Raw genomic sequence first — 12665 nt, forward strand, 5'->3', positions numbered from 1 at the left:
CAGCAGTAGGAACTTCCTTGCCACACCAGAGACGTTGGACCTCAGTTATTTCAAGGTGGCCTTTCGTGTCCAGCTCTTTGGCATTGTCCAGGAGTCCAAGCACGAGCAGTGGAACTTTCTGTTAGGAGAGCTCCAGTGTATCGGTGCAGATGGTAGCAAAGCCCACGGGCTGAATGCGGTCTTGTCTTGTCCATGCTGCACTACTGTTTAGAGCATGCAGGTGTGAAGAGGACACTCCACTGTCATGCTGACGACTGCACGGGACAAAATGTTCAGATAACGTAGGAGTTAACCGTTGTTAACAGTCACGTACCATTGCTTCGCTGTTGGCCTTTATAACGGGTTGCATAACCCTCCTTACGTGTGTGCACGATCTTGCTCTCTCCACATACTGCTGTGTATCATAGACATCACATGCCTACGCTCTGCGCATGCGCAGATTTCCTGTGCGCACAACAGAGCTTGCTGTCTTTCCAGTTTCCTTGCCCGCAGTCAGCTTTCAAATTCTGACGCAGTCAATTCGTCATGTGGGCTGAACAAAGCGGTGATGTTCTCCTGGAGCTGGCGGTAGTGGGATGCTTTTCTCTTGAAGTGGTTCAAGCCAATCAAAGGCATCCTCAACTACCAGCATTTCCACATGAACAGTGAAAATGCAACCCACATTGAGTGTTGCGCGATACCTGATGGTCCAGCTACAAAAAGTCGCTGCGCCAAAAGATCCTGAAATTCAGCCGCCGGAATTGCCCGCAAAGGGGCTTTCAGATGATCGGGAAACCTACCTGGAAAAAGAAATCTCTCCTTATCTCTCAACTGAACCTGGTGACGATCTCCCTTGGGCATAGTTCATGTGATTGACTTCCTGGAATGGCCTGTCGACTCCACCAGCCGATGCTCAGAACAATAACGGTGACATACATTTCCTGAAATGCTGAAGTTGTATATGCTATACTTTACGTATTGATTAGGACCATTTATATGTGCCATATGGACCCCACATTTCGGCTGCAGAAGCGTCTAGTAATAGCCATAGTAAATCAAAATATGTAAAAAATATAAACTGACCCCAAAAGTCCTTTTATAATGTTTACTCAGCCCATGACTCTTGTGTAGCATGGCTGGTACATGTCATTCATGGTCATTACGTGCATGCTGAGCCTAGGTGGACATTTTTAGGGGGTGGAGTGCATGTGCCCCCCCCCCCCCCTGTGCCCCATGCGGGCTGCGTGCCTGTGGAACTTACTTTAGATGCGTGAACTCATGTACTTGAACATTGGTAGGGAATTCATTGCCTTCAGTTAGAGTAGGAATCACAGTGTTCAACTCCAACTTGCAGGCAACATCCAACGTCCTGGATTGGGTACACACATGCACACGTACATACAAACACAGGAGAGAGAGAGAGAGAGAGAGAGAGAGAGAGAGAGAGAGAGAGAGAGAGACAGATGAACGACCTGTCATTGCCAGGAGTAAAAAAAAAACCCAGTTCACACGTTCACGACACCACCTGCTATACAATCGTAATGAAAAAAAAACACAACCAGCTTAGGAACTTTTGCTCATGCCAGGCAACCAGCATTGTCAAGAGTGCACCACATCAATGAGGGGCAGTGGTTTCAATGGCCACTCTAGGTCTCCCTAGGTCTCCCTAGGCTTACGAGCAATAGACAGTACTCATTCTAGCACCGGTCGCTCAATTTTCAAAAACAAATGAGGATATCGGCATGACATTTCCAATGGCATGTGACATTGCAGATCTATTGTACAGGTATAAACTCACGCAGTCTATGAAAGCTGAAATTGTGCATGTGTATGCATGAGTGTGTGTGGGGGGAGGGGAGCTGCTGCCCGATACATGGGCATGGAAGTCATTGACAATTCCATGGACTGTGATTGTACTGTACTGGACAAGGTGCCATCCTTGCATGTCCTGCATTGACTAGCGAGTAACTCAGTTGCATGGTACATCTATGTATGACTATGACTGTACTACGTACTGCTGACAGGTACATGCCCTGCCGTGCTTGTGCTGGAACCATAGATGTGCATTGTTTGGTGTTCTATGTAGGTGTAGGTATCGCTATTCCACCAGATGGTCGCCAGATTTCCCTCCTTGTGCCGACCCCTTAGAAATATAGTTGATTATGGTTGATTAGGTCTGCTGATGTTCTTGCCGATACATTGTGTAATGTAGCTTTCTATTCCTGGTCAGCCTGCTGTCTGTTATGTGCAAGCACCGTACTGATCCTAGCCTAAGCTCCGTAGTCCATGACATGATATAATGCATAACATATCCATGAAAGATTAGTTTTTGAGTTAGACTCTCCAGACGACGTTGTGTGAGCGAGCCAGGTCCGTAGTATTCTACTACAGCTTTTGTGGTGCCGAAACCCGGGATCTCTCGCAAAGGGTTCACAGCGTCGTACCGGCGGAGTACGCAGGAAACGCTCAAGCTCTAGCGGTGGAGCAGCAGGAACAGCGATCTACGATGGCGTCGCTGAAGGTCGACAACTTCGTTCGTGCGTATCGTGGCAAAGGGGACGACTGGGAACACTTCTGGGGGAAGTTCAGCGTCCTAGCCAAGATCCAAGGATGGGATACTGCGGAGAAACGAATGAAGAACTTTCCACTGTTCTTGGATGGAGACGCGTTCCTGGTATTCACGCGGATGCCGGCCGACGACCAGAAGGACGAGGAGAAGGTGAACGAGAAGATGAAAGTGTCCTTCAGCCTGACGAAGGCACAGGCGTACCGTGCATTCACGACTCGGACTCTACGAGAAGACGAGTCGACCGATGCGTACGTGGCCGATCTACAGAGGCTCGCGAGCCTGGCGGGGCACGCCGCCGACGATGATAAGGACCCATTGTTGATCGAACAGATGGTGTCCGGATTGCCAAGCGCCTTCGCGAAGGAATTACGCTTGTCCATGGCCTCGAAGGAACATTCCGTGAGCGGGTGTTTGGCATCGATCCGAGCTCTGAGGTCAGCGCAGAGCGACTCGCGATTGCTAGCTAGAGCCTCGGAGGAAGTGGCAGCGGCGGCGAGCAGTAGCAGTAGTGGAAAGAGCCAGCCAGTTGCCAGCTCGGCTTGTTTCGAGTGCGGAAAAGTTGGGCACCTCCGCCGAAACTGCCCTTCAAGGAGCCGCGATCGGCGTGGTCGTTCTCAGCCTCGCGGGCTCACGTGCTTCTTTTGCGATAAGCCTGGCCACGTCAAGCGAAACTGCCCTGCACGTGAGCGATGGGAAGCGGCTTCGAAGGGCGGCACTGCTGCTGCAGCTGCTGGCGAGCGCGGAGCTAGCACTGACAAGTGCCTCTGCACAGTGACGAAGGCAGGACAGGGGACTCTGCCCAGGGTGTATGTCGATGTCAAGCCGCGGGACCAAAGCACGAGTGCATGGAAGAGAGCAAGGGCAGCAGTAGACACGTGCGCCACACGCTCTCTGGTGGCTGAGGCTTTCCTTACTGACCATGGCATCGAGTATGAACCCGACACTGAAGTCCAGATGAACGCCCTGAACGGCAGCGCAGTCGAGCTGCTTGGAGCCGTAGAGCTGCTGGTAGAGCGAGTAGAGGCGGGCTGCCCGGTTCATCTTCCGCGGACGCAAGTGAAAGCCTTCGTTGTCCGGAAGTTGGACGCTGTGAATGCAGACGTCCTCGTTGGCGCTGACGTGATTGCGGCTGTCGGAGGAGTTCACCTCGGGTATGGTGACGATGGTTCCCTGTCGAGTGTCCAGTTCGGCGCCCCAGAAACTGACCGTCCTGCCATCGTGGCGGCGACAGTGCCGGCCGCTCACCCTTCTCGGCACGTGACTGTGAGCAAGGACGGAGAGGATGTGGTGCTGAGAACGGACGACAGCGAGGTCCGGTGGGACAGCGCAAGCCAGCGCTGGATCGTGCGATGGATGTGGGCTGATGATGAACCGCCAACCAAACAGATCGGTTCCGGCATTGGACAGTAAGCGGCTGTCGCCGGAGCAGGAAGCCAGCTTCTGTACCGAAGTCGATGCTTGGGTGGAGAACGGCTGGCTGGTGGAGCACGACCCATCCGTACACGGGGAGCCGGCAGCTATCCTGCCTCTGCTAGCCAAGGTCCAAGAACACAAAGCCTCTACCCCAGTCCGGCCGTGTCTAGATTACCGAGCACTGAACGGTGTCATCAAATCCAATCCGGGGACCGAGGCGCCCGTTTGCGCCGATAAACTGCGGAAGTGGCGCATGGCCAGCGATCAAGAGTGCAAGCTAATTGACATCAGGAAGGCCTATCTCCAGGTTCATGTAGACCCGTCGCTCGCCCGCTACCAGGTTGTCGTTTGGCGAGAAAAGCTGTACGTGATGACGAGGATGGGCTTCGGCCTGTCCGTCGCGCCCAAGGTGATGGACATCATCGTCCGCTGGGTGACCCGAGAGTGGCAGGATGTTGATAGCTACGTCGACGATGTGCTCGTTCCGGGAGCGAAAGAGCAAGCTGTGACGTCCGCTCTTCACCGCTACGGTCTGCCGACCAAGCCCGCAGAACCGCTCACCGCGGCCAGAGTTCTCGGTCTCCAACTGTCAAAGGAAAGTGACGGCACGGTCAACTGGGCTCGTAGAGGAGGTGTCAACCTTGGCTTCGAACAGCCGCTGACAAAGCGTGAGGTCTTCAAGTGGACGGGACGCCTGACTAGCCACTACCCAGTGTGCTCGTGGCTCCGCCCGGCATGTGCGTGGTTGAAGCGACAGGCCTGCTCAGCTGATGGCTGGGATGACGCCGTGCCAGAAGCGGTCGCCAGGTGCTGCGCAGAGCTGGCCGACATGGTCCGGGAGTCAGACCCTGCAAGAGGTGCGTGGCGTGTTCCATCGCTGGATAGCGACGGCTGGACCGTGTTCTGCGACACGTCGGACGTCGCCATTGGAGCTTCCCTGCATCACGATGGTACTACGATCGAAGACTGCTCGTGGCTGCGCGAGCCACGTGACCACAAACACATTAACATTGCCGAGCTGGACGCCGTCTTAAGGGCGCTAACACTCGCCGCGGAGTACAAGGTGGAGAAGGTGACGTTAGTGACTGACTCGAAGGCGGTTGCAGGCTGGGTGTCGCAGGTCCTCGGGAACGTCAGACAAGTCAGGGTCACTGGCCTCCACAAGCTTCTCGTTGTGCGCCGTCTGGACATCATTGAAGACCTAGTCGCAACGGCTGGCCTGAAGGTAACAGTTGGCTGGGTACCGACGAACGAGAATGTCGCTGACAGACTGACCCGTGTCCCAAAGAAGTGGCTGCAGATAGCTCGCGTTCCCGAGAGCGACGAATCTCCGGAAGTTGCCGCGTCCATGGCAATGAAGCAGCCGGCGACCGTCATTGGCTGTGACGACGTCTGTGATGCCCAGCGGAAGTGCCCGTTGATTCAGACGCTGGTCAGTGCTATCGAGAGCGACAGCGAGATTCAGCACGCCACCTACCGGAAGATTCGTGAACAGCTCGTCATCAAGGACGGCCAGCTGAGCCGCACGCTCAAGCTGCCTGCACTCGGCGTTGTCACTGTGCCGATCGTTCCGGAGTGCCTTGAGCACAGCGTTCTCGAGTCGGCCCACGTGATGTCCGGGCATGCCAGCTGGAGTGTGATGTACGACATGCTCCGCGCACGTTGCTTCTTCCCCAGCATGGCGGCTAGGTGCCGGGAGTATTGTGACCAGTGCCGACAGTGTGCAGCCGCTAGCAGCCACGCAGGACCCGCAGCGCCGCCGACGCAGCCAGACCTGCCTGGGCGGCCGTGGAGTGTCGTTCAGATCGACACACTTCACCTGGGAGAGGAGAAATCCGGTCAGTACCACTGCGTGTTGGTGTGCGTGGATGTGTTTACGAAGTGGGTCGAGGCAATCCCTCTCAGGCGGCACGATGCGACCAGTGTTGCAGAAGCGCTGACCAGCCTCTGCTGCCGTTGGGGCCCGCCAGACGAAGTCCGTATGGACAATGGCTCCGAGTTCAAGAACGCCGTTGTCCGAGCTCTCTTCGCACGGTTCGGCGTGCGTGTGAAGACAGGGGCCGTACGTCACCCGCAGTCGCAGGGAGGTGTCGAGAGGGCAAACAGGGCCATCATCACGCTGATGCGGAAGGTCCTCACAGAAGCAGCAGATTGGAAAACTGAGCTGGATCTGCTGCTCTACTACTACCGCACGAGGCCACACACCACGACAGCCATACCGCCGATGCTGGCCATGTGTTCATGGCAGCCGCGCCAGCTGATCATCGAGGCTGAGGAACCAGAAGCCCTACTGAGCGAGTGGGTTGACCGAGTTGGCGAGACAGCAGCAAGGGTCCGCGACCACGTGGAGGTGGAGCTTGCTGCTACGACTCCGGAGAAGCCAATCACCAAGTTCGAGGCACCCTACACAGAGGGGCAATGTGTGATGCTGAAACAGCCTGGCCGGCGACGCAAGTTGACTCCGCCATACCAGTGCGGCTGGAAAGTGAAGAAGATCATTGCGCCGTCGACAGTAGTCATCACCAGAGATGATGGCGGGGAGAAAGTCGTGAACATCAACCTTCTCAAGCCTGACGTACGACACCCACAGAGTGCCAAGCAGGATGGTGCTCCGCGTCCAGGAGCGACGGAGCAGGCGCACACGAGCGCCGACGATGGGCGTGACGACGGTGATGGTGAGATGTGGCTTGAGAAGCCGGAGCCAGCGGACGACGACGACGATCGCCCTGCACCGGCTTATGTCCTACGTGACCGTGGAACCTTGGCGCGTCCAGCTAGATACAATGGCTAGAGTCGAGTGGAGATGTCACCTAGGAGAGGGGTGTGATTGTACTGTACTGGACAAGGTGCCATCCTTGCATGTCCTGCATCGACTAGCGAGTAACTCAGTTGCATGGTACATCTATGTATGACTATGACTGTACTACGTACTGCTGACAGGTACATGCCCTGCCGTGCTTGTGCTGGAACCATAGATGTGCATTGTTTGGTGTTCTATGTAGGTGTAGGTATCGCTATTCCACCAGATGGTCGCCAGATTTCCCTCCTTGTGACGACCCCTTAGAAATATAGTTGATTATGGTTGATTAGGTCTGCTGATGTTCTTGCCGATACATTGCGTAATGTAGCTTTCTATTCCTGGTCAGCCTGCTGTCTGTTATGTGCAAGCACCGTACTGATCCTAGCCTAAGCTCCGTAGTCCATGACATGATATAATGCATAACATATCCATGAAAGATTAGTTTTTGAGTTAGACTCTCCAGACGACAATGTGTGAGCGAGCCAGGTCCGTAGTATTCTACTACAGGACATTGAAGTGATATTATCAAAACCGTGGTCCCATTATTTCACTGTCCGTGGAGTGCTACACATGATCAGACTCTGTACCTGAGCTGTATGAACGTCGAGTAGTCGGAGTCTCTGTACCAGGAATTGATGTACTTCTCCAAGGCAAGCAGTGGACAGATCAGGGGAAGAAGTCCAATGCGTGACAGGCAGTCCTCGACTGATCGGAGACACTCCAGGGTGCGTGGCTAATGGCAAGGCAACATGGCAAGGCAACATGGCAAGGCAACATGGCAATAGGCAAACCAACGCACAAGCGCACATGTTTGTGCACTCTAATACTGGTGCATGTACATCTTGAACAGGGCTATGGAATGGAGGGGGGGGGGGGGTAGGGCTTAACACCACTCACATCACATGCATCTGTAAGCTTACAACCTGAAGTATAAGCAGTACCAGAGGAATTATTCTGAAAGGCAGGAGGGGTGGGGGAGAGCTCACAGATGTAGATATACAATGATCGTTGTGCAACCCGACTTCGGTTAGGAATGCAATAGTGACGAGAGAGAGAAAGGAGATGAACACCGCCTTGACTGACCTCCTTGAGACAGTCTAACACCTCCTGATAGCTACGGCAAAAACTAAAGGCAATCTCCACGTCCAATAACTGTCCACGAAGCACAGAATTTCGACAGAACCTACAACTCAAGAATCTAGCACGGGGAATTGTCTACGACGCTTGACAAATTATTGTCTGTGCACATTTGCTGGTACTTGTGCCAGTAAGCAAGCTATTAATCGGAAGCCCGTAAGAAGAACTCCTTGCGCAGTTGTTGCAAAAGACGTGTATCCTCAAGAGAACTACTCACCACATTCTTGATGGTCTTGGTGTTGATGGCACCTGGAAGGGCTGACCCAGGCCCAACGATCTCGTGCGCCTAAACATAGTGTGGTTGAACAGGTAACCGGCAATATAGATGCAATTCAGACAAGATCACGATTATATGGTCTAGCACCTAAGAGCAAAGAAGGAGACTATGTCTTCCAAGCAGAGAAATGCTTGAACTCAGCAGAATTTGCCGTCCTGACATTGATCACTGCCATACGACGCAGAAAGACAAGATGGTAGCTTCTACACAGCACATATACATTTCGCATAGCCAACACAAACACATGTCTACATGTACGTGTACCTTGTCTGGTAGATTATACGTGCACCAATTGGCCGGAGTAGCTGGCAAAGGAAAGCTGAGAGGCTCATCAACGGCGGCGCCTACTGCCGGTGAGGGAGATTTCTTCTTAGGCTTTGCCTTGGCTTTCGCCTATTCAGAAAGACAACAAACAAACAAAACAGTGTGGCCATAAGCAAGGGTCCCTGGTTTGAGACCTGGTGGTGACTGTCAATTTGTTTTCTTCAGACTTTTCCCGTTTGCAACTTTCCCCTCAAACTCATGAGTGTTACATGAGTGAACACTTCCCACCAGGTTCTAGACATGAACACTGCACATAGCTGTGGGGAATTGTAACCTTCTAAGTCCACTCTAGGAATTTGTTCTTGGAGAACAATTCCCCTTCTTGAAGTAGTAGTCCTTTAAAACCAGATCCTTTTTTGAATGGCCTTTCATTGTGTATATACTAAGTGCTTCACATCAAGAAGTTCAGAAATCATACAAATCTTGAGGGTCATCACTGGCAGAGAGATTGCATGGATGTGAAGATAACTATTGATAGGACTCAGCGTCTCAGAGATTACAGAAATGTATAACGCAACTTGATCTTTCAATGAGAGCACATTGCAGACAGTACCGCTCAGCTCGGACTTGCCTTCGCGTCCGACGCCGCTGGTCCGGCGTCCTCCAGAAACTTGCAGAAAGCAATTTGCAGCGCGGCCTGGTCGGTTGCCAAGCTCCAGATATGGCAGTAGAGCTTTGCCGCAGCCAATGTGTCCTTGCGCACGTGTTCATGGCCGCTGTTGGTTGGCTCGCAGTTGAGGTAGATCTTGGCAGAAAGCGCGTGCGCTTCGGCCAGGCAGACTACCCGCTCGGTTGCCGGTAGCTTGTTGTTGTCTGTTTGGATCTAAGGATGCAGGTAGCGAAGTAAATATACAACATGAGCTTGGATTATTGTTAGGCCTGATTATCATTACAGGCAAAGCAATGCCGAATACAGGCCACTCATAAAATGAATGTCTGACTCTCCCCACAATAATGTGTTGTAATAAAAGGAAGCATTATCCAATGAAATGCCATTCTGAGGCCAACTCCCTTAAGTCATTGGTATGCCAGTCTACGCCAACAATTGGAAGAGCATTAAATATTGTGGTCCTGCAACCACACCAACACAACACACTAAGGAGCAGATGTCATTACTAGACTCATTAGCTCAAATGAATGCTCCACTTCATGATAAATGACATGTCTAGGATCCTGTGGCCACCCCACAATACGCACAAAAGAGCACGTGTCAGCTTATCAAATAATGGCTCCGCTCCATGAGATATCCATGTCCATGGCACGCTCATTCACTATGATTGTGTGCATTGCTAGTTTGGGCACGACCAACACCAGCCGGGATAGGCTTACCTTGAAATCCTCCGCCTTGCTGGCCTGCGGAGTTGCACTAGCCCTAGACCTGCTGCTCTTGGCTCTGCTTCCAGGTCCGGGCGACTTTCTTGATTTCTTGTCCGGCACTTCAGCTTCCTCCTGGATAGCATTGTCGCCTGTGCAGGGAATACACACCAAACAGCAGAACTACAATGCAGCCATGACTACAACCTTAGCCGTAAGTCACTGCGATATCAAGTTATACTTGGACGCGCATAAAAGGTCGTTATGTTCCCAGCACCAATGTATCCATGCCGGTATGTCTGTAATTACATACCCATACATACAACCATGTAGATCAGACTCCGCTGAACGGTTCGCAGGGTTGTGTGGCGCGACACTCACGGTGCAGCCACGTCTAATGCGTGTAGGAGATCAGTGTTTGAATGCACTCAAATCAACATGACATTGTTACTTCAAGTACATGAGCGCACCTACATGAACTGTCTTGCTGTCGCTTTTACAGGTTAGTGCACGGAACAATCAGCAGACAGCCGAATGGCCATTGCACAACAGGATTACAGCTTACACGGACTGGGAAGTTGAAACGGCTCCTCCACCGGTGGTAGGGCTAGCACACTGGCCTTCACTTCATCCAGCTACAAATCAGCATCAACAATCGGCAACATGAGGAAGGACACGCATGCAATGAGGTCTTATGGTCAACTTCTAGTTAGCAAATCTTTGATACTTCACGCATAGTCTCACAGTCAATCTGTAACCAACAATGTTAATCACGTCATTCACCAAGGAATGATGGGAGGGAACTTGACAGTAAACTAGAATTTTGACGTCCAGTGGTCAAGCACTCAGCACCGAAAAAAACACCATTCCGCAACGTGCGCCCGTCTTTGGCATCCGGCACACCGATATAATAGGAGACGCAGGGCAAGAAGCAGTGGGACACACCGCATTATTATGGATTTTTCATGATTGTTGCCTTCCTTGCTGGCTTTCAGTTTTGTGATAATTGCAGTGAGGAATCCGGCTACAACGCCTGCACAAATACTTCCTTGCTGGCTGGGGTGCTGGTGAAAGAGATCATGGATGTGCTTAGGGATCATACAAGGAGCACCGCCAAGATCTGCTATTGCAACTCCAAATTCATATTACAGCAAAACCCATTGTTGGTACTATTGATTGAGCAAGGTTAGAGGCACGGAGAGATAGAACAAATTATAATATTACCAATGGTTCGATGTCTGTCACTTGATAGTCATTCTCAAACATCCACCGCGAGTAGTCCAGGAGTAGGTAGATATATTCCATACGATCCTCTCCATTCTAAAGCGCACAGCAGAGAGGCATGGCAAAGTTACATGAACACACGAAGGACAGCAGATACTGCGATAACCAACGTGCCAAATGCCTACGCTGTATACATAACAAGATGCAAGCTAGCTCATTGCAACGTTGTCGTTCTGAACAGGGTCAAAACTGCTGCGTTAGAAACTATTTGCGTTAGGTTTCAAAGGACCCTGCCGCTGGCCACAGCTTGACCATATAGATATTGGTACATCTCACAGTATCTAGAAAGAGCCAACAATCATGGCGGCAATCCCTGCCGGCTACAAGCGTCAGTCCAGGGACGTAGCACTAGCTGGGTTACACAGTATTTCGAAAATGTCCGCTCCCGAAATTGGTCCAAAACGTCGCCCTGTGCTCACGTTCGGTCAAATATCCCATTTAGCCGGACCACCTGAAACTCCAGCGCCACACCCCTGCAGTCTAAAAACGCATGTGCGAGCTTGTACACAACTCGTACAAACAATCAACATCACCAGCACGTGCGTTTCAAAAGTCTTCCCCCATGGCTACCTACATTGAAATGTTTGCTGGAGTGAGAACACAGCCAGTGCATGCTGTTCCTTCCCATCTACAATTTTCTCCATATCGCCTTTTCATAATGTTCCTATACACTTTCACCAAAGGAAGTCCACAAGTAACAAAATCTTTGTTAAAGTGATGACAACAAGAAGTTTTCGAAACCCGTTTCAACTTACTTGTATGATCTTGAGCATCTGTTCAAAGGCGTTCTGGATGCGGATCCTGTCGGTCGCGGCCTGCGTGACTTCTTGCCATAGTCGATAGCGATCTCTGGGGTTCTATCCAAAAAACATCAATCATAACACAGGCAGGAGGAACAACTCCCAAGTCTGAAATTGTCCTCGTCTTATCCGCCTAGTGGGGAATGTTTAATTCAGGCATTCGTCACTTTGTCTTTTACTATTCCAAACACATCTGAAGTAAGCGCCTGCAGGGTTTCATTAAAAAAAAACTCGGATGGAAATCCGTCAAGAAAATTAATGATGCCGTGGTGGTTGTTTATATGCGCGGTCTTCAGCATGATGGCGAGTTCAAACTTCAAATGCGTTTCTCTCAGTTTCAGTCAAGTCTAGCTAAGCACCCTCTTCACGTGCGCTGCACCATTTGACTTCATAATGTATACTCTGGCTTTTAGGGGTCTTACATTTTTGCCATAAGTTATCACAAATGCCCAAACATGTATGTTCTCGGGAAGGGTGGGAGAATGGGTGCAATCTACAGCTATTTGTGCGGTATAGACTTGGAATCCTGCCAGGAATGGACATGACTATAGCATGTGTTTAGAGTCTGGGTGTGGGGCATGTTCTTTTTCTGATTTCAATTTTGATTTGCGGATGAAATCTTACCTCCAGCTTTTCAATCTCTGTGTCGTCAAAGTCGGTGGTCATCATCCTGAATCTCAAGTGATACACATCGAATGATCTACACAGCATTGGACCACAATAAATAGAAGTGAGCCACAAGCAATGATTAACACTCTTCATGCTCAT

At 51.3% G+C, this 12665-nt stretch overlaps 1 protein-coding gene across 1 annotated transcript in view; it reads right to left on the reverse strand.

Moving 5' to 3' along the window:
- Positions 1–12665, reverse strand: part of LOC135823935 (uncharacterized) — a 76371-nt gene that overhangs the window by 31157 nt on the left and 32549 nt on the right. Inside the window, exons 29-38 of the mRNA XM_065336814.1 lie at positions 12522–12597; positions 11853–11954; positions 11038–11133; positions 10379–10448; positions 9829–9965; positions 9071–9322; positions 8440–8568; positions 8116–8184; positions 7349–7494; positions 1241–1348 (exon numbers count right to left, since the gene is read on the reverse strand). Of these exons, the coding sequence (XP_065192886.1) occupies positions 1241–1348; positions 7349–7494; positions 8116–8184; positions 8440–8568; positions 9071–9322; positions 9829–9965; positions 10379–10448; positions 11038–11133; positions 11853–11954; positions 12522–12597 (1185 nt within the window). The remainder of the gene's footprint in view (positions 1–1240; positions 1349–7348; positions 7495–8115; positions 8185–8439; positions 8569–9070; positions 9323–9828; positions 9966–10378; positions 10449–11037; positions 11134–11852; positions 11955–12521; positions 12598–12665) is intronic.

Source organism: Sycon ciliatum, chromosome 8, assembly GCF_964019385.1.
Source record: "Sycon ciliatum chromosome 8, ocSycCili1.1, whole genome shotgun sequence".
In the NCBI taxonomy this organism is placed as follows: domain Eukaryota; kingdom Metazoa; phylum Porifera; class Calcarea; order Leucosolenida; family Sycettidae; genus Sycon; species Sycon ciliatum.